The 24775-nt window shown below is 60.6% G+C and overlaps 2 protein-coding genes across 3 annotated transcripts; both read left to right on the top strand.

Annotated features, from left to right (window-relative positions):
• The first annotated feature begins 9303 nt into the window (after positions 1-9303).
• On the top strand, positions 9304-14901 carry HMG20B (high mobility group 20B). The gene is made up of 10 exons (XM_086699525.1): positions 9304-9399; positions 9679-9734; positions 10084-10192; positions 10729-10932; positions 11578-11698; positions 12036-12082; positions 12341-12413; positions 12689-12904; positions 13497-13629; positions 14221-14901. The coding sequence occupies exons 2-10, from the start codon at positions 9697-9699 to the stop codon at positions 14231-14233; spliced, it is 954 nt and encodes a 317-aa protein (XP_086555651.1). The 5' UTR covers positions 9304-9399; positions 9679-9696; the 3' UTR covers positions 14234-14901.
• Positions 14902-17573: 2672 nt separating this feature from the next.
• On the top strand, positions 17574-23878 carry GIPC3 (GIPC PDZ domain containing family member 3). 2 transcript variants are annotated; one of them, XM_086699524.1, is made up of 6 exons: positions 17574-17998; positions 18726-18911; positions 19059-19239; positions 20773-20885; positions 21194-21275; positions 21387-21662. In XM_086699524.1, exons 1-6 carry the CDS (start codon positions 17774-17776, stop codon positions 21536-21538), a joined length of 939 nt encoding a protein of 312 aa, XP_086555650.1. In that variant the 5' UTR covers positions 17574-17773; the 3' UTR covers positions 21539-21662. The 2 variants fall into 2 exon arrangements, with proteins under 2 accessions (XP_086555650.1, XP_086555649.1); XM_086699523.1 differs by having other exon boundaries at positions 17626-17998; positions 21194-21288; positions 21387-23878.
• The last annotated feature ends 897 nt before the right edge of the window (positions 23879-24775 follow it).

The raw sequence follows: 24775 nt of genomic DNA, 5'->3' as shown, positions 1-24775 counted from the left end.
TTAAGGATAATAATGGGGATAATCATCATAATAACACCAGCTGGTGTTTAATGAGCGCCGGCTGTGCCAAACGGCCCACGTGGGTTTTCTCACCCAAGCCTGGAGGGAAGCGAAGCGAGTGTCTCCCATTTCACACAGGCCCAGAGAACGGAGCGGGCGTGCCCCGGGGGCTCAGGGAGTCAGGTGCCTGCAACCCCTCCCCACCCTCCCCCAACCGCCCTCCCACGACTGGGTCACCACCCAAGCGGTTTCAAGTTCCCCCAAGCGTTGGGTGCTGTTGTGCCCCCGCGCCCCCAGGGCCCCTCCGGCGGGGGTTGAACACCTGCACTCCAGCCAGAAACCCCACTCCCTCCTGGCTGTTCCAGCCTTTAACTCTGGAGAGCCTCAGTCTCCCCAGATCTGGAATGGGTATAATGCGCATTAAAAGTTATAGGGGGGGGGGGGGCGGCGGTGCGTAGCGCCTGGGTCGTTCAGTCCAGTAAGCTTCCTACTTTGGCTCAGGTCATGATCTCCCCGGTCCTTGGGTTCAAGTTCCCTTCCGCCTCTGTGCTGACACCTCGGAGCCTGAGTCTGATTCGGATTCTGGGTCTTCCTGGAGAGGCAGAGAGAGAAGGAGACACAGAATATTTGAAAAAGACACACACACACACACACACACACACACACACACACACACACACACACACACACACACGGTGCGCGACCAGGGGAGGGGTAGAGAGAGAGGGAGACACAGAATCCAAAGCAGACTCCAGGCTCCGAGCTGTCAGCATAGAGCCTGACGGGCGGGGGGGGGGGGGGGCTCGAACCCACCAACCGTGAGATCATGACCTGAGCCAAAGTTGAACTCTTAACTGACTGAGCCACCCAGGTGCCCCTAAAAAATTGTAAGTGATATAAGGGGCCCTGGCTGGCTCAGTTGGTAGAGAGCGTGACTCGATCTCAGGGTCCTGAGTTCCAGTCCCACGCTGGGTGTAGAGATTACTTAAAAGAAATAAATACATAAAATATTTTTCAAGGGATATCATTGTTAGCTCTTAATAGTCTCGGAAGGTCTACTCATCACCCTTTCCTCCCCTGTCATTATACAGTACTCTGCACTGGCCCACATCACAACCCTGATATCTGCTTTCCCTCACTCCCCCCCCCACCCCCGCTGTCGCTGGGTCCCCCACTGAACTCTGATCCCCATGAAGGCAGGGACTGGGTTAGTCACTGTGTTGTCTCCAGGAATGCCCAGCCCATAAGAGGAGCCCAAGAAATATCTGTCCATGGGGCGCCCGGGGGGGCTCAGCGGGTTAAGTGACCGACTTCAGCTCAGGTCATGATCTCACAGGTTCGGGAGTTCGAGCCCCGCGTCGGGCTCTGTGCTGACAGCTCAGAGCCTGGAGCCTGCTTCGGATTCTGAGTCTCCTCTCTCTCTGCCCCTCCCCCTCCCCTGCTTGTTCTCTCTCTCTCTCTCTCTCTCTCTCTCTCTCTCTCTCTTAAAAATAAATAAATAAAAACTTAAAAGAAATATCTGTCCAATGATTGGTGGGCGTGCGAAGGCAGAGATTCAGAAGTGTAGACAGAAACCGGGAAACAGACCGCAACCCACTGACAAACCAGAGGCTCAGGCAGCCCAAGGAGGTCCCAGCCCAGACCACCCACGGCAATACCCACATTTTTATGAAAAGGGGCCTGGAAAGTGGGTGTGGAGGGGGCAATGGGGACTCAAGAGGTAAACTAGCAGGGGGGCGCCTGGGTGGCGCAGTCGGTTAAGCGTCCGACTTCAGCCAGGTCACGATCTCGCGGTCCGGGAGTTCGAGCCCCGCGTCGGGCTCTGGGCTGATGGCTCAGAGCCTGGAGCCTGTTCCGATTCTGTGTCTCCCTCTCTCTCTGCCCCTCCCCCGTTCATGCTCTGTCTCTCTCTGTCTCAAAAATAAATAAACCGTTGAAAAAAAAAATTTAAAAAAAAGAGGTAAACTAGCAGGGAGCGGGGAGATAAGAGGTTGAGGTCACCGATGTGGAGGAGATAGATGATAAGGAGAGACAAGAATCTGAATTCTTTCCTTCGTGTGGGCAAGCTCCCCTTCTGTGTTCCCTGGGGGTGTAAAAGAACACCTGAAGAAACTCCTGCTCACTCAGCTTTACGGGGCTTGTAAAATACTCACCTCAGCTTTTAAAATATTTGCTAAGGTTTTAAAGGGGCGCCTGGGTGGCTCAGTCGGTTGAACGTCCGACTTTGGCTCAGGTCATGATCTCGCGGTCTGTGAGTTCGAGCCCCGAGTCGGGCTCTGGGCTAATGGCTCAGAGCCTGGAGCCTGTTTCCGATTCTGTGTCTCCCTCTCTCTCTGCCCCTCCCCCGTTCATGCTGTGTCTCTCTCTGTCCCAAAAATAAATAAACGTTGAAAAAAAAAATTTAAAAAAAAATGAATAAACGTTAAAAAAATTTTTTTTAATAAATAAAAATAAATATCTGTTCAGGTTTTATTTAAGTAATCTGTCCCCCCAACCCACCGTGGGGCTCAAACTCACGACCAAGAGTCTCTTGCTCTAAGGACTGAGCCCGCCAGGCCGCCCCCCACCTACATTTTGTATTCACGTTTCTCCTCTCCATTCTTCCCACCTCCCCAGGAGATCTCATAGTACCTCTGGCCCATTTTTCCAGGGAAAACAGGCTTTCACAGAAGTCCTTGCCAGAGGGCACACAGCTCACAAGAGGCAGACTCAGGATCCAAACTGGGCCCCGCGTGATCTCCAGCATCTTTGAGTTCTTTTTTTACATTTTTTTTTTAACGTTTTTATTTCATTTTTTGAGAGGCAGAGACAGAGCGCTAGTTGGGGAGGGGCAGAGAGAGAGGGAGACCCAGAATCCGAAGCAGGCTCCCGGCTCCGAGCTGTCAGCACGGAGCCCGACGCGGGGCTCGAACCCACGGACTGTGAGATCATGACCCGAGCTGAAGTCGGACGCTTGACCGGCTGAGCCACCCGGGCGCCCTGAGCATCTTTGAGTCCTTTCTGCACTGGCCCGGGAGGACCCACCTGAAGATACGCTTACCAGCCTCCTGCGTGGGTCAGGAACCCACAGGGATCGTCCCCCAGCAGCCCTTCCGGCAGATGCACCACGGAGGAGGGGGTGGGGGGTTGGCAGAAGGACAGACAAATGTCTGGCTTTTACTTCCAGGTCCCTGGGGAGCCACGTAGGGTTCCGAGAGGAGGTGGGAGGGTCAGATAAAAAGCTGTACGAGGGCGGGGACTGGGCAGTCTACTCCAAAGTGGGCCTCAGCTCCAGGGGTTGGCAAACCAGTGGAGGGCACACATGCCTGCCCCCCCATAAGAGTGGGGGGTCAGATTTGCCAGGAAGATCAGAGAAGGTCCTGCCCAAGAGGGAGGATGTGAGGGAGAGTGGAATGCCTTGCCCTCAGGATGGGACAGAGACAGACTTGGGGTCAGGAGAGATCCAGACAGGCTTTGATGTCCCCGGAGCACCCCCAGCTGCCCCCCAGCCCCTGCTGGAGATCGGATGTCCCCGTGGCCCCAGTAGGAAGAGGGGTTTGCTTTGATCCTCCCTCAGACCCAGCCCAGGAGGACTGGGAGTAGGGGTGGGGAGAAGAGGGGAGAGGCGGAAGGAAGGGGAGGGAGGGCTCCTAGAACCCAGGGAAACAGCCAGGAACTTCCTTAGATTCCTGGGGTGGCTTGGGGGGCCCAGGCAGCCTCAGGCAATCCCCCGAGCCTCAGTTTCCCTCTTTGTAATGGGCATGACAGCAGCACTGCTGAATAGGGTTAGGGGAGATTAGACAGGTGAGGATTCGGCCCGCAGAACAGGGTTTCCCAGCCCAGGCACTGCTGACACAGGGCACCAGATCATTCTTTGTGGCGATGGCGGGGGGGGGGGGGGGGGGGGGGGGCTGTCCTGTGCATCCCAGCACAGGAGCAGACTCAGGCCCCCTCCACGTTGCTACAACCAAAAATGTGTCTAGGCTTTGCCCAATGTCTCCCTCAGTTACCCTGGGTGGCAACCGCTCACTGTACTAGAAAATTCTCTGCAACAGGGGTCTGAAGCTGCATGGACAAAACCAGCAAACGCTTGCAGTCACAATGAGCAGCCCGGCCCGGTTCTGAGGGAGAACATTAGTTATACATTCTTTTAATGTTTATTCATTTGAGAGAGAGAGAGAGACAGAGTGTGAGTGGGGGAGGGGCAGAGAGTGAGGGAGACACAGAATCCGAAGCAGGATCCAGGCTCCCAGCTGTCAGCACAGAGCCGGACGTGGGGCTCGAACCCACAAACCTTGAGATCATGACCTGAGCCGAAGTCACAAGGTCAAGGGGCGAAGCCACCCAGGCGCCCCTGAGGGAGAACATTAGTTAAACTCATTAAACCCTTACAAAGACCTCCTGGGGGGTAGACTCAGTTATCCCACTTCACAGAGAGGCAGACTGAGGCTCAGAGAGTTTGTAAATTGCTCAAGCCACACATGAAGGGCTCAGGGCCACCTCCCGGAGCTTCGGAGGGTCCAGCAGCAGCCGGGGGGGTGGGGGGTGCCCCCTCCTCAGAGGTTTGAGACCCCAGCCCCCACACCCCTTCTTTCCAGCAGCTATGACCTGTGTGTCCTCATCCCTTCTTTGTCCTTCCCAGCAGCCCCCTGTGTTAAATTTGTCCCTAAACAAGCCCGAGGAGGGCTGGGATGTCCTGAGAGAGCGCGAACCGCATTCTTGATTCTTCTGTGTCTTCCTACGTGCCCCGGAAAAGCAGTCCACGGGCCCCAGACAGCAGCGAGGGCTGTCACAGCATCAGCCAGGGCTGCTTAGACCGTGGTGGCCCCTCGGAATGCGGGACCACGCAGGGCACCCGGCCACGCAGGGGCAGGTGACGGAGCGAAAGCGCCAAGTGGCAGGCTGATGTTTACGTCTTCAGCACGGTGGCGGTGCGATCATTCAACACAAGATGTGGCCTCACGTTGGCACAGAAACATACACGTGTACGTGTGTGTGTGGTGTGTGTGTGTGTGTGTGTGTGTGTGTGTGTGTTGTGTCTGGCATTGTGTTTCCCCCCACAAACGCAAATTCGTGGGTGGAAGTCCTAACTCCCCAGGACCTTGGAACGCGAGACCTCATGTGCCCACAGGGTCATCGCAGACATGCTGAGTTCAGATGACGTCACACGGGTATAGGGCAGTAGTGACCCACTGAAAAGGGAAATCCGGACACAGACACACGGGGCGAAGCCAGGTGACAAGGAAGGCAAAGAGATCGGGGTGGCACCTGATTAAGCCAAGGAACACCAAAGATGGCCCGTGACCCCCCCGGAAGCCGGAGGGCCTGTGGCACATTCTCCCTCAGGGCCTCAGAAGCAACCAGCCCTGATCCAGTCCTTGACATTGGACTTCTAGGCCCCAGAAGTGTGAGGCGATACGTTCACAGTAGTTCAAGGCCCCGGTTTGTGGTGCTTTGCTGGTGCACGTCCTAGAAAACGATCACTCTGTGCATGTGTGTGTGTGTGTGTGTGTGTAGGAAAAGTTTTAGCAAGAAGCGTAACAAGCTGATAATGGGGAATATGGTGGACGTGCGGCGGCCTTAACTACACAGACTTTACTTCTGTGCAAACGAAACGGATTTCCACGTTATTTGCATCGTAAGATTAATTTCAAAAACAAAGAAGCTTAAGCCATCCTTAATGGATCTTGTATTTCCAGGTCTGCAGGTTGGGATTCTCTTCCTGGCCTCCGACGACACAAATTTCTCCATGAAACGCAGAAATGGAGGCCAGAGAAAGGAACGCACGCAATTTACGACTTTCGGCAGCCGTGGCTGCTGGTTTTCCCGCGAGCTGGGTATTGAGAGGCCTTTATGTTGCTAAGAAAAAGCAAGGGGGCGCGCCTGGCTGGCTCTGGCGGTGGAGCGCGCGCCTCTTGATCCCGAGGTCGTGAGTTCAAGCCCCCATGTTGGGTGTGGAGGCTACGCAAAAGAAGAAAAAGAAAAAACGATTCGTAGTTTGGGGGCTGAAAGGATCTGCTCTTGAAATGCACGCAGGATGTCAAGTCGAATCGGATAAAGGCTGCTTACTCGCAGACGTCGCTTGTTGGGGGGTGTGGGGGCGTGTGGATCGCATGAAATGGACTGAATCCACTGCAGATTGGACCGAAGACGCTTTTGTAATTTTTTCCAGAAAATGTCCGTGCCACGAGATGTTTTGTTTGTTTTTGTTTTTGTTTTTTTTCTCGATGCCAAGGAGCTGCAGATTGCCCTCAAAATCGACCTCAAAACACTTCATTGCTGGGGTGCCTGGGTGGCTCAGTCGGTTGAGCGTCCGACTTCAGCTCAGGTCACGATCTCGCGGTCCGTGAGTTCGAGCCCCGCGTCGGGCTCTGGGCTGATGGCTCAGAGCCTGGAGCCTGCTTCCGATTCTGTGTCTCCCTCTCTCTCTCTGCCCCTCCCCCGTTCATGCTCTGTCTCTCTCTGTCCCAAAAATAAATAAACGTTAAAAAAAAAAAAAAAAAAAAAACCAGTTCATTGCTTTTCGATGGACCAGAAGACCCCCGCCCCGGATTTCCTCAGGTGGTACCTTGGGAGTGGGGAAGACAGTTTCCAAGGCAACGCAGGCCACTCAAGCCCGAGGGGGCGGGGCTTGGAGGGCGCGGCTTCCCCCGCCTTCCAGCGTGGACTTGTCACCTGGATTGTTTCTAGCCGAGCGGTGAGAGGCAAGGGTGACCGACGAAGCAACAGCAGGGGCTGGATGGAGTCCGGGTCTGTCAAAATTCCAGGGCGCGGTCCTCTTACTCGACCCTGGGCTGCCTCGTAGGAAAACAGATTTACTGAGATTTAATTCACGTGCCATATAATGCATCCATTTAAGGTGTGCAATTCCGTAGTTTTTAGTATATTTATAGCTATGCCACCAGCACTGCGGGCTAATCTTAGAACATTTTGATCACGCCGAAGAAACTCCGCGCCCATTAAGCAGTCCCTCCGCCCCGCCCCCCCCCCCCCCCCCCCCCCCCGCCCTCCCCACTCATTCCCCAGCCCCAGGCAACCACTCACTTCCCCTCTCTGTGAAGCTGCCTGTTCTGGACATTTCGTATGAATGGAGCCACACACTTGTGGTCTTTTGTGGCTGGCGTCTTTCACAGAGCATCATGTTTTCAAAGTTCACCCTTGTCGTAGCGTGAGTCAGCAATTTATTCCTTTTTATGGCTGCTAATAGTCTATTGAACGAAGGGACCACATTTTGTCTATCTGTTTACCCATTGGATGGGACACTTGGGCTGTTTCTACTTCTCGGCTGCTGCGAATCATGCTGCTGTGAACATCCGCGTACACGTTTCTGTGTGGACGGGCGTTTTCGATTCTCTTGGGCGGATCCCTAAGAATGGGGTTTCCGGATCGCGTGGGACCTTCATGTTTATTTAGTGTTTCGAGGCGTTGCCAGGCTCTTTTCCAAGCGCTTGAAATTTTCTGCATTCACTCCTTTGTGTATTCAGCAAGTATGTAGCCAGCAGCCCATAGGGACACTGCGCTAGGGGTTGGAAGCCTTAAAAACCACCTGCTCCTGGGGTGCCTGGGTGGCTCAGTCGGTTGAGCATCCGACTTCGGCTCAGGTCAGGATCTCGCGGTCCGTGAGCTCGAGCCCCGCGTCGGGCTCTGGGCTGACTGCTCGGAGCCTGGAGCCTGTTTCACATTCTGTGTCTCCCTCTCTCTCTGCCCCTCCCCCGTTCATGCTCTCTCTCTCTCTCTCTCTCTCTGTCTCAAAAATAAATAAACGTTTAAAAAAAAATTAAAAAAATAAAACCACCTGCCCCTAAAAGAGCCACTTAGGCCAAGTCACGACGTGCAGCTTCATACCTAACCTAACAGCAGTTGCCCCAGAAACGTTAAGTCTTAAAGGGTCAGTCGGGAACTTTCTCATAAGCACCAAGTAGGTAATTTGTCTCCTGGGCCCTCTGCACCTCAAAGAATGAGATAATCTGCATAATAAGACTTCCTGCTTAGAGAAGTGACCTTGCGTGAGACAATCCTTTCTTTTCTTTTGCTAAGAACCTCCTTGCCCCACCCTGCTTCCCATAGAAACCTTCCATTTTGTACAACTCTTTGAGCCCCATTCGCAAATCCCTTAATAAAGCCAATTAGCTCTTCAAATTCATTCCGTTCAATTTTTGTTCTTCAGGGGCCCCTGGCTGGCTCAGTCACAGAGCAGCTGACTCTTGATCTCCAGGTGGTGAGTTCGAGCCCCACACTGGGGGTAGAGATTACTTAGATAAGCAAATAAAGCTTAAATTTTTTTTCTTTTGTTGTGCTGTAGCAGAGGAAACAAACGTGTGGAGAAAAAATAAGACAGGGTGTACGGGGGAAACCTCATCGAGAAGGTGACATTTTAGCAAAGACCTGAAGGAGACCAAGCCGTGAGCCTGGCCGATAACCTGGAGGAAGGGCACAGCAGGTGCAAAGGCCCAGAGGTGGGAATGAGTGAAACGGACATGTCTGTGTTTGAGGAGCAGCAAGGAGGCCGACGGAGGAGGCGGATGACGGCAGGGAGGTGATGTGGGCAAGGTGTGTGAGGTCTAATAGGACGTGGTGCACAACCAGTGACCCCAACTGTCATCGCGGGAGTAGGGCAGTCCCAGGCAGACCATAAGACCACGCTGCCGCCTGGGGGCCCCCAAAATCCCAGAGCAGAGCCTCCTGCCCCTCCATGTTAACGAGGTTCTTGCAGCCTTCCTGTCCCAGCCTCCTGGTCCTAACCATCGTGCAAGGTCCCCATCGCACAGGAGGGAAAGCCGCGCACGTCCCCGGGAGGCGGGGAGAGCAGCCCCTGCTGGCTCAGGGCAGGACAAGGCGCAGCTGGACTCCGGAGGCCCTAAGTTCGGGGAACGGAAAGCTGACTTGCCCGCCAGGTTTGCAAGACACTGAGAACAGGTCCCACCTGGTCCTGAGGCAGGGGGCTGCCGGGAAGGACCTTAACCCTTTCCCTAGCAACCTGCCGCTGTCTCCATGACAACTAGGGAGGGGCCCGATCCGGCCCGGCAGGTCCGGGATCCCGCAGGGGCGGGGAGTCTCGCCTTCACCGGGAGAGGAGGAACCCGAGCCGCGCCTACTAGCCCTTTAAGGGGCTCCGCCCTGCGAGGCCTCAAAGCGCCCTGATTGGCTCCGAGAGCGGCCGAGCGCAGCCGAACTTGACGCACCCGCCCGCAGTCTTCCCTCTCCACCTCCCACGCGGCCCGGCGACTACCCCAGCCAATCGCCGACCGGCGCGCCAACCCTCATCTGCATGGTCACACCCCAGGGAAAGACTGCACCCAATCCGACAACTCGAAGAGGCTGCATTAGCATGCCCGAGGCGGGGCGAGCGGCAGGGGCGGGCTCGGGGCGGTTGGTTGGAGCGTCGTAGCAGCGGAGAGGTCCGGGAAAGTTTCTTTGGAGGTGAAAACAGCCGCGGAACTCTGGGCCCTGCGAGGGGGTGGGGGCGCGGGGGTCCTGGGGCTGGGGAGAGGCCCCCCTCGGACTGGAGGAGGGTGGGCCCGGGCCTTCCGGGGGACCATCGCCCAACAAAGGATCCCCGGGGCGCCCGCCCTCGAGGGCCTCCCCGCCCCTGGATCCGGCCCCCCCCCCCACCAAACGCCCCGGGCCCGGCATTCCGGGGGGCTCCCCCGCCGTCGGCGACTCGGGCGCCCCTCACTCGGCCACGCGTCTGCCTTCCAGGTGGGGCCGGGAGCGGCCATGTCCCACGGCTCCAAGCAGCCCGGCGCGGCCGCCGCGTGAGTGCGACATCCCCTCCCCCAGCCCACTCGGGGCTGCAGCCCAGCCCCCGCCCGCCCTGTCGGAACTCCTGGACCCCCGTCCCCCAGGGTCTTGACTCCCCCCACACACACCCGGGTCAGGACCTCCCCGGTGGGTCCCCGCCGGCCTCTTCCCCCACCCACCCCTGCCACTCCCCGGCCCAGCCCCTCCCAGGGGTCTCTGCCGCCCCTCTCGTGCTCCTGCCCCGTCCCGCGAATAATGACCCCGCCGGACGCCTGCCCCCAGGACTCAGGCCCCCTCAGTGCCAGCTCCGCGGTCGGGGGTGGAGGTGAGGGTGGGGGTGACCCTGGCATCCCGTGGCTCCAGGCCGGCGGGCGGCAAGGCTCCGGGACAGCACGGGGGCTTCGTGGTGGCTGTCAAGCAAGAGCGCGGCGAGGGCCCCCGGGCCGGCGAGAAGGGGTCCCACGAAGAGGAGGTGAGAGTCCCTGCACCGTGATGGGGGGAGGCCCTGGGTCTCGCCCACCGCCTGGAAGCTCCACCCCGGGCCAGATTTGAATTCGCTGTGGCTCCGCCCACAGCCCAGATTTTCCTCCCAGATCTGAGACCCCCCCGCCCCGTGCCGCATGCCACGCCCCCAAGGGGATCCTCAGTCACTAGGTCCGGGCCCCGCCCGTCGCCCAATACGGCTCCGCCCACTGCCCTGTGGGAGGCACCTTCCCATCGTCCTATGGGCCTTTGCTCCAGCACAGAAGCCACGCCCAGGCCAGAGACCACACCCACAAGCCCACCCCATCCCTGGGCCTAACCCCGTTGCAGATGCCACGTGCCCCGTCCCTCCGATCCCTCACCCCCGGCCGGCGCTCCCCGAACCCCCCCTCCCCGCCTCTCCCAAACCTGACCCTTCACCAGGCCATACCCCCGGGCCCTCTCTCCTTGGATAGGCCCCGCCCATCCCTCTAGCCCTGCCCCAGCCCTTCAGGCCCCTCCCAACGGCGCCGTGCGGTTCTGCAGCCGGTGAAGAAGCGCGGGTGGCCCAAGGGCAAGAAGCGAAAGAAGATACTGCCGAATGGGCCCAAGGCACCAGTCACCGGCTACGTGCGCTTCCTGAACGAGCGGCGCGAGCAGATCCGCACCCGCCACCCGGATCTGCCCTTTCCCGAGATCACCAAGATGCTGGGTGCCGAGTGGAGCAAGCTGCAGCCTGCAGAGAAGCAGGTGGGACGGCGGGGGGCGGCGGAGGGGGCTGGCCCAGGACCACTGACCTTCACCCCGACCCGCTGGACACTGCTGAAGCCACCCCACCCCCCAAAGGACCCTTGCTTTGTTGGGCCCTTGCTTCTGCCTGAGAGTTGACCACCCATGAGCTCTCCCCAGCATGCTGAAGCGAGCAGGGGAGGGTGGCAAGAAGAGACGGAAAGTCAATAACTAACGTGGATATGTCTAAAGAAGCAGGGGTGGGGGCTGGAGTCTTATGCGATACCTTCCGAACTTCAAATCCTGGTAATTAACTGAAAGTTGCCACAACATCACGGGAACAAAAAGCACCACCGGTTTGCACCGTCTAAGTGGGATTTCAACAAGCAGAATGGGTGCGGGAGGGCAGTCCAGCCCACGGATGGGAGGCTGCGGTCAGAAGGCAGGGAGTGGTTTATAAAGGCGGGAGTCCGGGGGGGGAGGAGGGAGGTCTCTGAGCAGCAGGCTGAGAAGCCAGGTTTTCCCTCGAAAGGCGGGCGGTAGGGAGCTAGGGGCAGGTTGGGCACGGTGAGCTGAGTGATGGAGATGGCGTGTGGCCTTGGAGGCCTGCCTCCCGTGCCCCTGGGCCCGGCCGAGCCTCCTACCGCCCCCCCCCCACCCCCCCAGCGGTACCTGGATGAGGCCGAGCGGGAGAAGCAGCAGTACATGAAGGAGCTGCGCGCCTACCAGCAGTCAGAAGCCTACAAGATGTGCACGGAGAAGCTTCAGGAAAAGAAGATCAAGAAAGGTGCGAGGGGACCCAGCCCCCCAGGCAGCTGGGTCCGGGCTCTGAGTCAGGCGACCAGGGCAGACCGCCCCGCCCTCCATGGGGCTCTCGTCCCATCAAGACGAGAGACCCCCTAATCAGACAGCTGTGAGTGAGCAGGGCCGGGCGATGCGGACGTGAGGGTACGCAGACACAGGGGGGCCCAGGCAGGAGCCTGTCCCAGGATGAGTAAGGCTAACGCGGGGAGGGGAGGAGGGTATCCCAGGCAGGGGGAACGGCACTTGCAAAGCAATGGGGGGGGGGGGGGGGTCCGAAGAGACCTGCCAAGCTGATCCTGCCCTCCTCCCTCCCCAACTAGAAGACTCGGGCTCTGGGCTCATGAATACCCTCTTGAACGGACACAAGGTAAGTGCCCCTCCTCCAAGGACAGTGCCTGGGCAAGAAAGGTCTGGAGGTCTTTAGACCCCTGGGTGAGCCAGAACCAACCGCTCACACTCACCGGAGGAAGCGAGTGTCCCGCCTCCAGGCAGAGGTGGGACAGCCACATCCTGGGAATGTTGTTACCCAGATGGCCAGAGGAATCCCTCCCAAGCTTCAGGCACGTCCCAGAGGGGTTTTGGCTGCCCTCTCCCCCAAAATCGTCACCTTGTCCTGTCATCCCAGGGTGGGGACTGTGATGGCTTCTCCACCTTCGACGTCCCCATCTTCACTGAAGAGTTCTTGGACCAAAACAAAGGTGAGCACTGAGCAGGGGTTCTTGGGGAAGGGGGTGTTGGGAGAGTGGGTGGGCCCAGGCGGGAGGTAGCAGGCCCCCGGGGGGGGGGGGGGGGGGAATCTACCTCTCCAAGCCGAGGTGCCTACGTCCCGCAGCCCCCACCCCCGGAGCTGAGGTGTGGGGCTGGAGGCAGAGCAGTGACAGACGGCCAGGCAGGGGGGACACAGCTAAGGCAAAGGCCCGGCAGAGGGAAGGGAGGTAGCGCCAGGCTCTGACCCGGCTCCCCCACGCCGCAGCGCGGGAGGCAGAGCTGCGGCGCCTGCGCAAGATGAACGTGGCCTTCGAGGAGCAGAACGCCGTGCTGCAGAGGCACACGCAGAGCATGAGCAGCGCGCGCGAGCGCCTGGAGCAAGAGCTGGCGCTGGAGGAGCGGCGGACGCTGGCGCTGCAGCAGCAGCTCCAGGCCGTGCGCCAGGCGCTCACCGCCAGCTTCGCCTCGCTGCCTGTGCCGGGTGCGGAGGCCCCGCCCCGCCCCCGGCCCCGCCGGGCCGCCCAGCCCACACCCTCTGTCTTCCGAGCTCCGCCCCGCCGGCCCCACCTCCTGGCCCCGCCCCCGCCGGCCCACCTGGCCCACACCGTTTATCTTCCGAACCCCGCCCCGCCGGCCCCACCCCCTGGTCCCACTGGCACCGCCCCCAACTGCTTCGGGCCTGGAGCCCCGCCCCCGCGACCCGCCAACCCCGCCCCCGGCCGTTCAACTCCGGCCCCGAAGGACCCCTCCCCTTCCCGAGCAAAGCACGCGCCCACCGCCCACCTCGTCTCCGGCCTTCCACGCTCTGGCCTGAGTTGACCTCGGTTACCTCCTCGCCAATTTGTCCCCGCCTCCCCCACCGCGACCTCGGCCCCACCACTTTCCATTTTCTGACCCCTTCCCTCAGCCGACCTGGATCTTTCTGGGTCTAGACGTCTTGATCCCCCACCCGACCCCACTGACGCGCCGCGCCCTTGCAGACCCCCCCCCCCATTCTCTGACCTCCGCTTCCGGGGATCCCCGCCTGCGTGGACTGCCGCGCTGGGCTCCCGTGACCAGTCCCTTCTTTCCAGGCACGGGCGAGACGCCCACTCTCGGCACCCTGGACTTCTACATGGCTCGGCTGCACGGCGCCATCGAGCGCGACCCCGCCCAGCACGAGAAGCTGATCGTCCGCATCAAGGAGATCCTGGCCCAGGTCGCCAGGTGTGTGCCGGGGCGAGTCCCGGGGCTCTGCTCAGTCCAGGGGGGGCTGTCCGGCCTGGGGCTTGGGGGGCTGCCTGGGGCTAGACGTGCCTTGGCGGGCCCCGTGGAAATGACTGGATCTCACCCTCCACCGTGGTTCCCGGAGTCTGTGGGCGCTGCCGGGTGGGATCCGGCCGTGGGATCTTATTCCGAGGCCACCGGCCACAAGGGAAGCTACCAGGTGGGGCTTGTTCGGTGCCAGGGGCCGGTGGTCGGACCACTGTGGGGCGCTGATGAGACCGGGTAGCTTATTCGCACTGCCGGCTGGGATATGCCCGTTCCTCTTGGCCAATGAGATCCACTGTGGGGGGGGGGGGGGGGAGGGGAGGGGGGCCTAGGACTTCCTACAGCCGCGCCGCTCGGTGGGCTTTTCGGGGTGGCTCCCAGCTGCCTGGATTAGGTGGGCTCGACCCCAGGCCCCCTTCGTGGCATCTGTTTGGAAGTGCTGAGGGTTGGCGGCTGGCCTGTAGTGACCCCTGCGATGGGAGTCGGGGCTGATAAATGGTGGGGGGCCCCATCACGAGTCCCCGCCCCCCCTCTTTCCCGTCACAGCGAGCACCTATGAGGGTATCCGCCGCCCCATGGATCCAGAGAAGACCAAGCTCTGGTCACGGCCCCTTCTCCCCACCATGGAGGAGGATTGGGGGTCCACCTTTTGGGGCCGTGCCCAATCCTGCACCTTGGGGGCTCCAGCCCCCCTCAAATTAAATTTCTACAGCCTCCCTCTAGCTTTCAACTTCCCCAGCACCCCGAACCCAGAAAACCACCTGCTGTACGAGGCACATCTAGAACCCAGAGCCCCGAGGCCCAGCAAGGCCTGCTCACCTTGCACGTCACACTACAGGGACATGGGGACACCACACACGGGCCGCGTAGCCCAGGACACGGGGGGGGGGGGCCCACGGCAGCTTGCACATCCAATGTGGGGAGGGATGTACCTACTATACCGGGTCTTGAGGACCGAGCCCTGGGACACAGGAGAGAGAAAAACCCACAGCTGACACACTGGGACTCCCAGCAGGTGCTCCCCACAAGCGCCCCCACGTGGGCGCGCAGCAGGGACAAGCCTATACTCCAGGCGGGGCCCCCTGCCTGTCACCCCCAGATTCCTGCACCCCAGCGCCGGGGAGGCTGGTACCGGCCAGCCCTCCCTCATCCAGCTGAGGGGCCCATGTGGAGGCAGCCTCTGCCTTTGCTCAATCGGGACTTTTTAAATAAAAAGTGGAATTTGAATTCCAGGTTTGTGGATTTTGCGTGTATGTGTGTGTTGGGGGGCAGAGGTGGGGGCTAGAAGACGTGGCCCCCAGGACGCCCCCGTGCGTGTTCCGGACCTGCCCTCCCCCAGCGCCTGGCAACCCCACCTACCCACTGAACTGTCTGGATTTGCCTGTTCTGGACGTTTCTCACACATGGGGTCACGTGCTCTGCGGCCTTTTGGGTCCGGTTCCCTCCCCGAGCGTCCACAGGGCAGCGGGCCTCCTGTTCGCCGCTGAATAACATCCCGGCGTGTGGACGGAGCCCCCACGGTTGTCCATTCACCCGCTGATGGGCATTTGGGTTGTTTCCGCCCTTTGGCGGTTGTGAATCCTGCCGCGACCGTGTGCCTTCGGGCGTCTGATCGCCTGCCTGCCGTCGCGCGGGGCTTCTCCCCGGGAGTCAAGCTGCTGGCTCACGTGGTGATTCTGTGCCCGACTCACTGAGCGATCGTCTCCGAGACCGCTCGCGTCACGGAATATTGAAGGCATCTCGAAACTTCGGGAGGAGCATTTGACCAAACACCCGTATCGTGGATCGAATCGTGTTCCCTCAAAAACTATGCTGGAGCCCTCACCCCGGGCCCTGAGCATGTGACCTTATTTGGAAATAGGGTCGTTGCAGATATAATTAGTCAGGGTGAGGTCATCCTGGAGCAGGGTGGACCCCTGAGCCAATATGACTGGTGTCCTTATAAGAAGATGAAGATTCGGACACAGACTTGGGAGACGGCCACGTGACCACCGAGGCAGAAATGGGAAAAATACAGCTGCCAAAAAGCGCTGGAAAGGTCCGGCCACCACCAGAAGCTGGGGCACAGGGGAGGGCTCTGCTGAGGTCTGTGGGGGACTGGCGGGGGGCGGGGGGGAGAGCGTGGTCCTCGCCCATAAACTGATTTCACACTTCGGGCCCCCGGAACCGAGAGAGTACATCCCTGTTAAGCCACCCAGCTCGTGGTGCTTTGCTATGGCGGCCCCGGGAGACCGACACAACCAGATAACGTCACCTCCCCAGCCCAGGTCCCTGGTCCCACCTCCTCTTGGCCCAGGTACGCCCACCCGGAATTTGCAGTCTGCCGGGCGGTTCTTGCTCTACTGTTAGCCCCTAAGTATGTCTTCCGAAAAGAGTACCGTTTTGGGGAGGGGGGGTTTCCTCGGTTTTTCAAGGTTTCAGAGTGTGCAATTCTGTGGTTTCTCGTGCGTTTACAGAGTTGTGCAATCAGCAGCATGCTCGAACTCGAAAACATTTCCGTCACCCCAGAGAAACCCTGGGGCGCCTGGGTGGCTCAGTGGGTTGAGCGCCCGACCTCGGCTCGGGTCATGATCTCACTGCTGGTGAGTTTCGGGCCCCACGTCAGGCTCTGTGCCGACAGCTCCGGGCCTGGAGCCTGCTTCGGATTCTGTGTCTCGCTCTCTCTCCGCCCCTCCCCTGCTTGCGCTCTGGCTCTCCAAATAAATAAATAAATAAATAAACATTAAAAAAAAAAAAAAGAAAGAAAGAAAGAAACCCTGTACCCCTCAGCAGTCACCACCCCCCTCCCACCTCCCGCAGCCCCTGGCAGAAGCGAGTCCACTTTTTGCCTGTGGATTTGTCTGTTGTGGTCATTTCACGTAAATGGAATCACACACTATGCGGCCTTTTGTGCCTGGTTCTCTCACTGAGTGTTGTGAGGTTGTTGTTGTTGTTGTTTTTAATGTTTTAAAAATGTTTTATTCTTTTAATTATTTTTTTAACGTTTATTTTCGAGAGAGAGAGAGAGACAGACAGACAGAACGTGAGCGGGGGAGGGGCGGAGAGCGAGGGAGGCAGAATCCAGAACGGGCTCCAGGCTCCGAGCTGTCAGCACAGAGCCCCGCACGGGGCTCAAGCCCGGGAACCGTGAGATCATGACCTGAGCCAAAGCCAGACGCTCAGCCGACTGAGCCGCCCGGGCGCCCCTCTTTCCCTGCTTTTCCACCTGTAACCTGGAGGTCCCTTCATTTCCTCGCCAAAGACTGCTTGAAGGCCTGCTGCGGGCCAGGCACTGGGCACCCGGGATATGGCTGGGAAAAGAGAGGTCAGAGCAGCCGGCCTCCCGAAGCTGACGCTCCAGTTGTGGGGACGGCCAGCTGGTGTGTCAGCTGGTGCTCAGCACCAGGGGGAAGAATCTGGGGAAAGAGATTGCGAGGTGGCAGGAGGAGGCAATATTTGATCAAGTGGCAGAGGAAGGTGAGGGGGGGAACCAGTGGGTGACTGAGAGATGGCATTCCAGGCAGTAGGAACAGCGTGTGCAAAGGCCCCGGGGTAGGACCGGGCCTGGCCCATTGGAGGAAAGGCGGGGGGGGGGGGGGCCCTTTTGGCGGGTGCATTGTGAGGAGGGGGAGACCGGGAGGAGGGGAGGGCGGGAAGGAGTTGGGGCCGGTCCTGCAGGGCCTTGTGGGCCTCTGGAAGGACTTGGGCTTCTACCCCAGGGGAGGACGGGGCCCTGGGGGGCTGTGGCTGAGCAGGGACAGGAGGTGGCCGAGGTTATCCAAGGGTTTGTCTTCCCCCACCTTGCGGGAAGAATTAAATGAGAGCGCCTGGCAGAGACTGGGCGTTCGGCATGCTCCCTGGTGATCCGGGTCCCCCACCCGGGTCCCCCACCCCCACCCCCACCCCCACCCCCGGGAGCGCACAGCCGGCCCTGCCAGGGCCCGGACACCTGGGGCCGCCCCCACCCCGCGCCCCGCGGTGTCGCCTTCCCGGGCGGCTCGGATTCCCGGATCCCCTTACCCCAGCGGCTCGGCTGTCGGGCCCCGGGCCGGGGGAGGGGGAGGCTGCAGGAAGCGGCGGATCCGGCGGCGGCTGTGGCCGGGGTGGCCGAGCTCCGGCCATGGAGAGCGCAGCGGCCCCCGAGGCCCGGGGCGCCGAGGCCCCGCGCCCGCCCGCGCCCCCGCCGTCGCCCGCCGAGCCCCCAGCCGCGCCCCGCGCCCGCCCGCGCCTGGTTTTCCGCACGCAGCTGGCGCACGGCAGCCCCACGGGCAGGATCGAGGGCTTCACCAACGTCCGCGAGCTCTACGCCAAGATCGCCGAGGCCTTCGGGATCGCGCCCACCGAGGTGAGGACGCCGCGGCCCCGGAGCCAGCGCCCCACCCGTCTGACCGGGGGAGAGGGGTGGGGTCCGGAGCCCCGGCCTGGGGGCCCCGGCTCGCCTCCTCCCCCGATGGAGGGGAGCCGATCGCCGGGTCTCAGAGACGCATCTCCCAGATCCTGGGGTGCCCATACTCCAGGGACCCTCTTCCGTTAAAAGCCCTGCGCAAAAGCAACGAGCATGTTTTAGGGCGAGCGGCTCCTTTAGATTGTCCGGGAGCCCACGCCGCCGAACCAGCCCGCAGCGACCCCAGCCCTCGGGTAAGCGCCTCTGTGGTCCCCGGGCGCGCGGCTGGGGACCGGGGTTCCAGGCAGCCGCTTTCCAGGAGGCCGCGGGGTTCAGGGGCTGGGCTGCAGGGCGGTGCGGCTCGTAGCCCCCAGGGGGCGCCGGCCGATTCAGAATCGCCTGAAAAAGTTGGTCTGGGGTGTCGGGGCACCGACGGGGTATAACTGAACGTTTAGGGGCGAAGGAGGGCGCTCTTCCTGCGCAGGGCCTCCCTGTCACCCCGTTCTGAGGATCCCGCGCCCTGCCCTTTCCCGTGGACCGGGATCCTGGCGGCTGGGTGATCAGACCAGTGGCGAGCCTCTTCGTGCCTCGGTTTCCCTCTCCTGAGCGCATCCCCCTGGTTGTCCTGCGCAGACAGAGGGCGAGGAGCACTGTCGTTAACTCTGGGCTTCCCCTCCCCTCGGGACAGATCCTATTCTGCACCCTAAACAGCCACAAGGTAGACATGCAGAAACTCCTGGGCGGCCAGATAGGGCTGGAGGACTTCATCTTTGCCCACGTGCGCGGCGAGACCAAGGAAGTGGAGGTCACTAAGACCGAAGACGCCCTGGGGTTGACCATCACGGACAATGGGGCCGGCTACGCCTTCATTAAGGTGCCCACGCAGGGCGGGCGGCTTCCCGGGTGCTCCAGGACCTGGGATGAGCCACCGGCCCCCTCTGGTCTAACTGGGCTCTAGGGAGCTGGGGGCGGGGGTGTCGGAGGCTGGGGCGGCCCCGTGAGTGACTCTGGGTCCCTGCAGAGGATCAAGGAGGGCAGCATCATCAACCGGATCCAGGCCGTGTGCGTGGGCGACAGCATCGAGGCCATCAACGACCACTCCATCGTCGGCTGCCGCCACTACGAGGTGGCCAAGATGCTCCGCGAGCTGCCCAAGTCACAGCCCTTCACCCTGCGCCTGGTGCAGCCCAAGAGAGCCTTCGGTGAGGGCCCCCTGGGGTCCCCGGGGGCAGGTGGGGTGGCACTGAGGAGCTCTTCCAGAAGTGGGTTGCCTGGAGGCCCAGTACACTGGAGGATGGTGGCGGGGGGGGGGGGGGGGAATGGGACAGGATGGAAGGTTCTAGAAGCACATGACGGGGAGCTTCCGGCACTGTGTCGGGCACAGGTAGGCAGTTTCTAGATTGTTACAGCCAGCCGAGGGATGGAGGTGTGTGTGGGTGGGGGTGGGAAGACCGGGATAGGATGAGAGTTTCTCAACCTCAGCGCCGTGACATTTGGGCCCAATCATTCTCTGCGGTGGGGGCCGTCCTGTGCGCTGTATGATGTTGAGCAGCACCCCCCCCCCCCTCCGGCTTCGACCCAGCGGCTGCCAATGGCAACATCAATGTCACCTGGGGGCGGGGGAACCACCCGCCCCTACCACCAGGTTAAAAACCTCTGTTCTAGAATGTAGACCATCTTGTTTAGGATGGTCTGTTGAGGACTTTCTCAAGGAAGGAGCCGGATGTCAGTTTCCATCCTGGCGCCCATCTTATTTCCGCATGGACTCCCCTCCCCCCCCCACTTTTTTTTAATGTTTATTTTAGTTTTGAGAGAAAGAGCATGGGGGGGAGGGGCAGAGAGAGAGGGAGAGAGGATCCCAAGCAGGCTCCGCACTGTCAGCACCGAGCCCACGAATTGCAAGATCGTGACCTGAGCCAAGACGGAAGATGCCAAGTTGGATGCTAACCCCCCTCCCCCCCCCCCCCCGGGAGGCTCAGTCGTTAAGCTTCTGACTCATGGTTTCGGATCAGGTCATAATGTCACCGCGGTTTCATGAGTTCGGGCCCTGTGTTGTGCTCTGTGCCAGGACTCTCTCTCTCTCTAAGTAAATACATAAACTTAGAAAAAAAAGTCAGACAATGCTTAGCTAACGGAGCCACCCAGGCGCCCCTAGAGAGACTTTTTAAAAAGAGGAGAGGGGCGCCTGGGTGGCTCAGTCGGTTGGGCATCCGACTTCGGCTCAGGTCACGATCTCGCGGTCCGTGAGTTCGAGCCCCGCGTCGGGCTCCGTGCTGACAGCTCAGAGCCCGGAGCCTGCTTCGGATTCTGTGTCTCCCTCTCTCTCTGCCCCTCCCCTGCCTGTCATGCTGTCTCTCCCTGTCTCAAAAATAAATAAACGTTAAAAAAAATTAAAAAAAAAAAAGAGGAGAGATGGGGCGTCTGGCTGGCTCAGTCGGTGGAGGGGACGACTCTCCATCTTGGGGTCACGAGTTTGAGCCCCGTGCCGGGCAGAGAGATTTCTTAAAAAAAAAAAAAAAAAAAAAAAAAAACATAAAAAAAACAAAAAATAAAGAGAAGGGAGATTTGGGGGAAGAAAGGATTCTCAAGCAGGGTCTCTGAAGATTCACCCATGGACGTAAAGGAGGGCTTTGAAGGATAGAAGGTTCTAGAAAGGCTCAGCGAGTAGCTTCCGAGGGATCCGCGGATGGGGATCCCGAGGAACAGATGCCCCTCCCCCACCGTGTCCCCCGCAGATATGATTGGCCAGCGGAGCAGAAGCAGCAAATGCCCCGCGGATGCAAAAGTGACCAGCGGGAGGGAGACCCTGCGACTGCGTTCCGGGGGGGCCGCCACAGTGGAGGAAGTGGTGAGTGAAGGGGACGGGAGTCTCCAGGGGCTCTTGCAGCAAGCACTCCCCTGACTCAGTGCACCCTCGGGTAAGACCCTCCCCTTCGTCCAGCCTGGTCCCCCCCCCCCACCTCCTGCAGGATGCCCCCTGGTCGTGTGGCAGGACAACAGTGGTGACACGGAGCGCTGACTCCTGCCAAGCCCTGCTCCCCTGTCACCTGAGGGGCGGAAGCCCGTGGAGGGGCTGGGCTGGAGGGACCCCAGGCTTCTGACCCTCTGCGGTGCTCCTCTGTCCGCCGCCCCCCCCCGCCCCGCCCCGCCCCCCAGCCCACCGAGTTTGAGGAGGAGGCGTCCCGGAGGGTCGACGATCTGCTGGAGAGCTACATGGGCATTCGGGACCCTGAGCTGGGTAAGGGGCCAGGGTAAGCCGGGTGGACCCTGGGGGGAGGACAGCCCACAGGGAGGAGGCAGGGGCCCCAGGGAGCACCCTCACCCACCTCCCCTCCTCTCTGGCCCGCAGCGTCCACCATGGTGGACACAGCCAAGAAGACGCCGAGCGTCCAGGAGTTTGCGCATCGTTTAGATTCCGTCTTGGGCGAGTTTGCCTTCCCGGACGAGTTTGTGGTGGAGGTGTGGGCCGCCATCGGCGAGGCCAGAGAGGCCTGCGGCTAGTCTGCCCCGGGGCTGAGCGCAGCCCCAGCCCAGAGCCCAGCCCCCTGCCGCGGCCCTCCCCGCCGGTTCCCGAAGCCCAGCCCTGCGCCAGAGCCCAGGCCAGCTCGGAGACTGGGCTCCTCTCTAGAACCCAATCCACTCCTGAGACCCTACCCAGCTCCAAAACCCAGTCCCCCTCCAGAGCCCAGGCCAGCTCTGAGACCGAGTTCACCTCTAGAACCCCTACCAGTTCCGAGAGCAAGCCCAGCCCTGAGGTCAAGCCTTGCTCTAGAACCAAGCTCCGTGCGGAGACCCAACCCAGCTCCAAAACCCAGCCCTCTTCTAGAACCCAAGACGGCTCTGACGCGAAGCCCAGCCCTGAAATCAAGTCAAGTTCTGGAGCCCAGGCCAGACTCACGAAACAGCCCGGCCGCAGTGGCCACACCGGCCCAGGATTGGAAGAGGGCCCCCAAACCCAAGTCTGCTCACGAACCCAGACGCAAGCTGAACTTCGATCCAGACCCAGACCCCAGCCCTGCCCTGAAACCCAAGTGCCCTCAAGTACCCACTCCCAACCCGGGGCCCGGGCCAGTTCCGGTGATGATTCCAGCTCAGAGACGGAGCCCAGTTCTACGCCCCAACCTAGTGCTACAACCAGGCCCGTCTCCAGAATTCACACAAGCTCTGGAACCACAGCCCTCCCTGAGCCAAGGCCTGCCTCCCGAGCCCAGCTCGACGCCGAGCCCCGCTCTCACGGCAAAACGCAGACCAGCTCTAGAATACTGTCGGACTCCGGGACCCAGACCGACCTCAAAGCCTGGGCAGTTTCCAGAGCTCAGTCTCGCTCAGGCACTCCACCCAGCTCTGGAGCTCAGCTCAGTTCTGGAGCACGGAGTGCGTCTGAGATCCCGTCTGGCTCCCCAGTGCAGTCCGTGGCTGAGGCCCCCCTAAGTTCCAGAATCCAGCTAAACCCTGGCATCCTATCTAGCCCTGGGACCCGGACCAACGCAGCAACAGACTTAAAGTCCACAAATCTGTCTGGCGCTGAGAGCAGACTCAGTTGCAGGACGCAGACTTGTCCCAGAGCTCCGTCGACCTCTGGGACTCAGCTCGTCTCAGAAACCCTGCCGAGTTCTAGATGCCAGCTCCAAGCCACAGCCCAAGGCAGCTCTGGTATTGAGCTGAACTCTGGGAAGCAGACCAGCTCTGGAACTCAGCTCATCGCTAGAGCCCAGCCCAGCTCTGGAACCCAGCCCAGCTCCAGGATTCCGTTCAGCCCTGAGACCCAGTGCAACTCTGAAACCCAGAGCAGTTCAAGAACCCAGCCTATTCCTGGAACCCAACCAAGCTCCAGAAACCTGATCAGTTCTAGAACCCAGCCCAGCTCTGACACCCAGCTCACTTCAGAGACCCAGCCCCGTGCAAGAATTCAGCCCAGCTCTGGAGCCCTGCTTGGCTCCGGAACTCAGTCTAGCTCTGAGACCTGGCTCAGCTCTGAGATTCAGCTCAGCCCCGAAACCCAGCTCTGTTCTAGAGCCAAGCCCAGTCCCAGGATTCAGTTCAACTCTGAGACACAGCCCAGCTCTCGAAGCCACACCAGTTCAAGAATACAGCCCAGCTCTGGAACTCACGTCAGTTCCCGAACCCGGCCTGTTTCTGGACCCCAACCCAACTCCAGAACCCTGATCAGTTCTGGAACCCAGCTCAGTTCTGAGACCCAGCCTGCCTCAGAGACCCAGCCCCGTACAAGAATTCAGCCCAGCTCTGGAGCCCAGTCCAGATCCAGGATTCAGTTCAGCCCTGAGACCCCACCCAACTCTGAAACCCAGAGCAGTGCAAGAACTCAGCCCAGCTCTGGAACTTGCCTTAGTTCTAGAACCCAGCCTGTTTCGGTAACCCGATCCAGCTCCAGGACCCAGACCAGCTCAGAGATCCAGCTCAGCTCTGAAAGTGGGCTCCACCTACAGATCCCTGGCCTTGACCTTAGAACCCAGGCTGATCTCACTTCTCCAGCCCCCAGAGCCCTGACTCTGGCCCCTAGCACAGTCTCTCGGCCTCAGCCCCGGCCCCATGATCTGGTACATGGAACCCAGGCCGACACCGGCCTGAGCCAAAGCCCAGCAACTTCCTACCCGGCCCCTCGGCCACAGATGTCCTCAGCCCCCGCGAAACCAGCCCTCTTCCCCAAGCCTCGGCTAGGACCCCAGAAGTCCCCCCCCCCCCACCATATCTGTAATCCCTAGTTCTGCCCCCAGGGAGCCCCTCCTGCATTCCCAGCCCCCTGAATGCCTGGCTCAGGGACCTGTCCCCTCCCCCACGTTCAAGGAGTCATCAGAGCCCCTCCCCCACCAAGGGGAGCTATAGTTCGAGGATGACTTCTGTTGGCCTCCGTGGTCTCCCCCATCCTGTCTCCTGCCCCTCCCAGCCTGGGTCCCCCCTGGAAGCAGCAGGTGACCTCATTCCCCCAGCAGGTTGCAGGGGCGGGGAGGGGGGCGGGTGGTAGGGAGAGTGGAAACAGGGGCTTTAGTTTCACCGGGGCCTGGCTCTGAGAGCTGTAAGCAGATCCCAGGTCTGTGGAGTGGAAAGCTGGCGGGGGGGGGGGGGGGGGGGGGGGGGGGGAGGGGCCTGCGGGCAGGAGGTGGAGAAATGGGGAGCAGGAGGGGAATTCTGTCCTCATGTACCTCGAGGGCTCACGGGAAATAAAGGCACCTCCCACCCCGGCAGCTGGATGTGTCATTTCTGGGGGGAGCTCCTGGGAAGACAGAGGAAGGGGCAGGCAGGAGGCTTTAGGGGGCTGACGTGACCACACCGGGTGCTTCTCAGGCGTCTACTCTGTGCCAAGCTCTTTGCCAAGCGCTGTGCATGAGCTCTGGCACCTGCACGAGCACACACACACACACACACACACACACACACGGTGGTAAAGGCTCAGTCCTCTGACCCTCCCATGGATGTTTATTGAGCACCTGCTGTGGGCCAAGTGCCTTCTGTTCAAGGCCCTGGGGTCTGAAGTGGTGTGGGAGCAGCTACCCGAGTGAGGGAGTGAGCCCTGCTTGGGACTGGGGGGGGGGGGGGTTGGGTAGCAATTGCTCACGTCCCAGTCCTGCCTGTCTCTGTCTGTCTCCTCTTTTCCTTACCTGCGAGTGGGTTCAATGCCAGAACCCCGGGGACTGTAGGGATGACGGGAGACCGGACCTACAGAGGGCTTAGTCAAGACTCCAGAAAGGAGGGAGGAGTCAGAACCCAGCCCCCTCCCCC

Source organism: Puma concolor, chromosome A2 (assembly GCF_028749965.1).
Source record: "Puma concolor isolate L17-30 chromosome A2, mPumCon1.1.hap2, whole genome shotgun sequence".
Taxonomy (NCBI): domain Eukaryota; kingdom Metazoa; phylum Chordata; class Mammalia; order Carnivora; family Felidae; genus Puma; species Puma concolor.
Note: the sequence above shows the minus strand (reverse complement) of the source record. Positions and strands in the feature narration are given on the sequence as shown.

Bases quoted from the DNA above. Each gene is read 5' to 3' on its own strand.
- HMG20B (XM_086699525.1), top strand. From the start codon at position 9,697: ATGTCCCACGGCTCCAAGCAGCCCGGCGCGGCCGCCGC. The intron at 10,933-11,577 runs GTGGGACGGCGG...CCACCCCCCCAG, and splicing joins TGCAGCCTGCAGAGAAGCAG to CGGTACCTGGATGAGGCCGA. The intron at 12,905-13,496 runs GTGCGGAGGCCC...CCTTCTTTCCAG, and splicing joins CGCCTCGCTGCCTGTGCCGG to GCACGGGCGAGACGCCCACT.
- GIPC3 (XM_086699523.1), top strand. From the start codon at position 17,774: ATGGAGAGCGCAGCGGCCCCCGAGGCCCGGGGCGCCGAGGCCCCGCGC. The intron at 18,912-19,058 runs GTGCCCACGCAG...GGGTCCCTGCAG, and splicing joins CCGGCTACGCCTTCATTAAG to AGGATCAAGGAGGGCAGCAT. The intron at 20,886-21,193 runs GTGAGTGAAGGG...CCCGCCCCCCAG, and splicing joins CCGCCACAGTGGAGGAAGTG to CCCACCGAGTTTGAGGAGGA.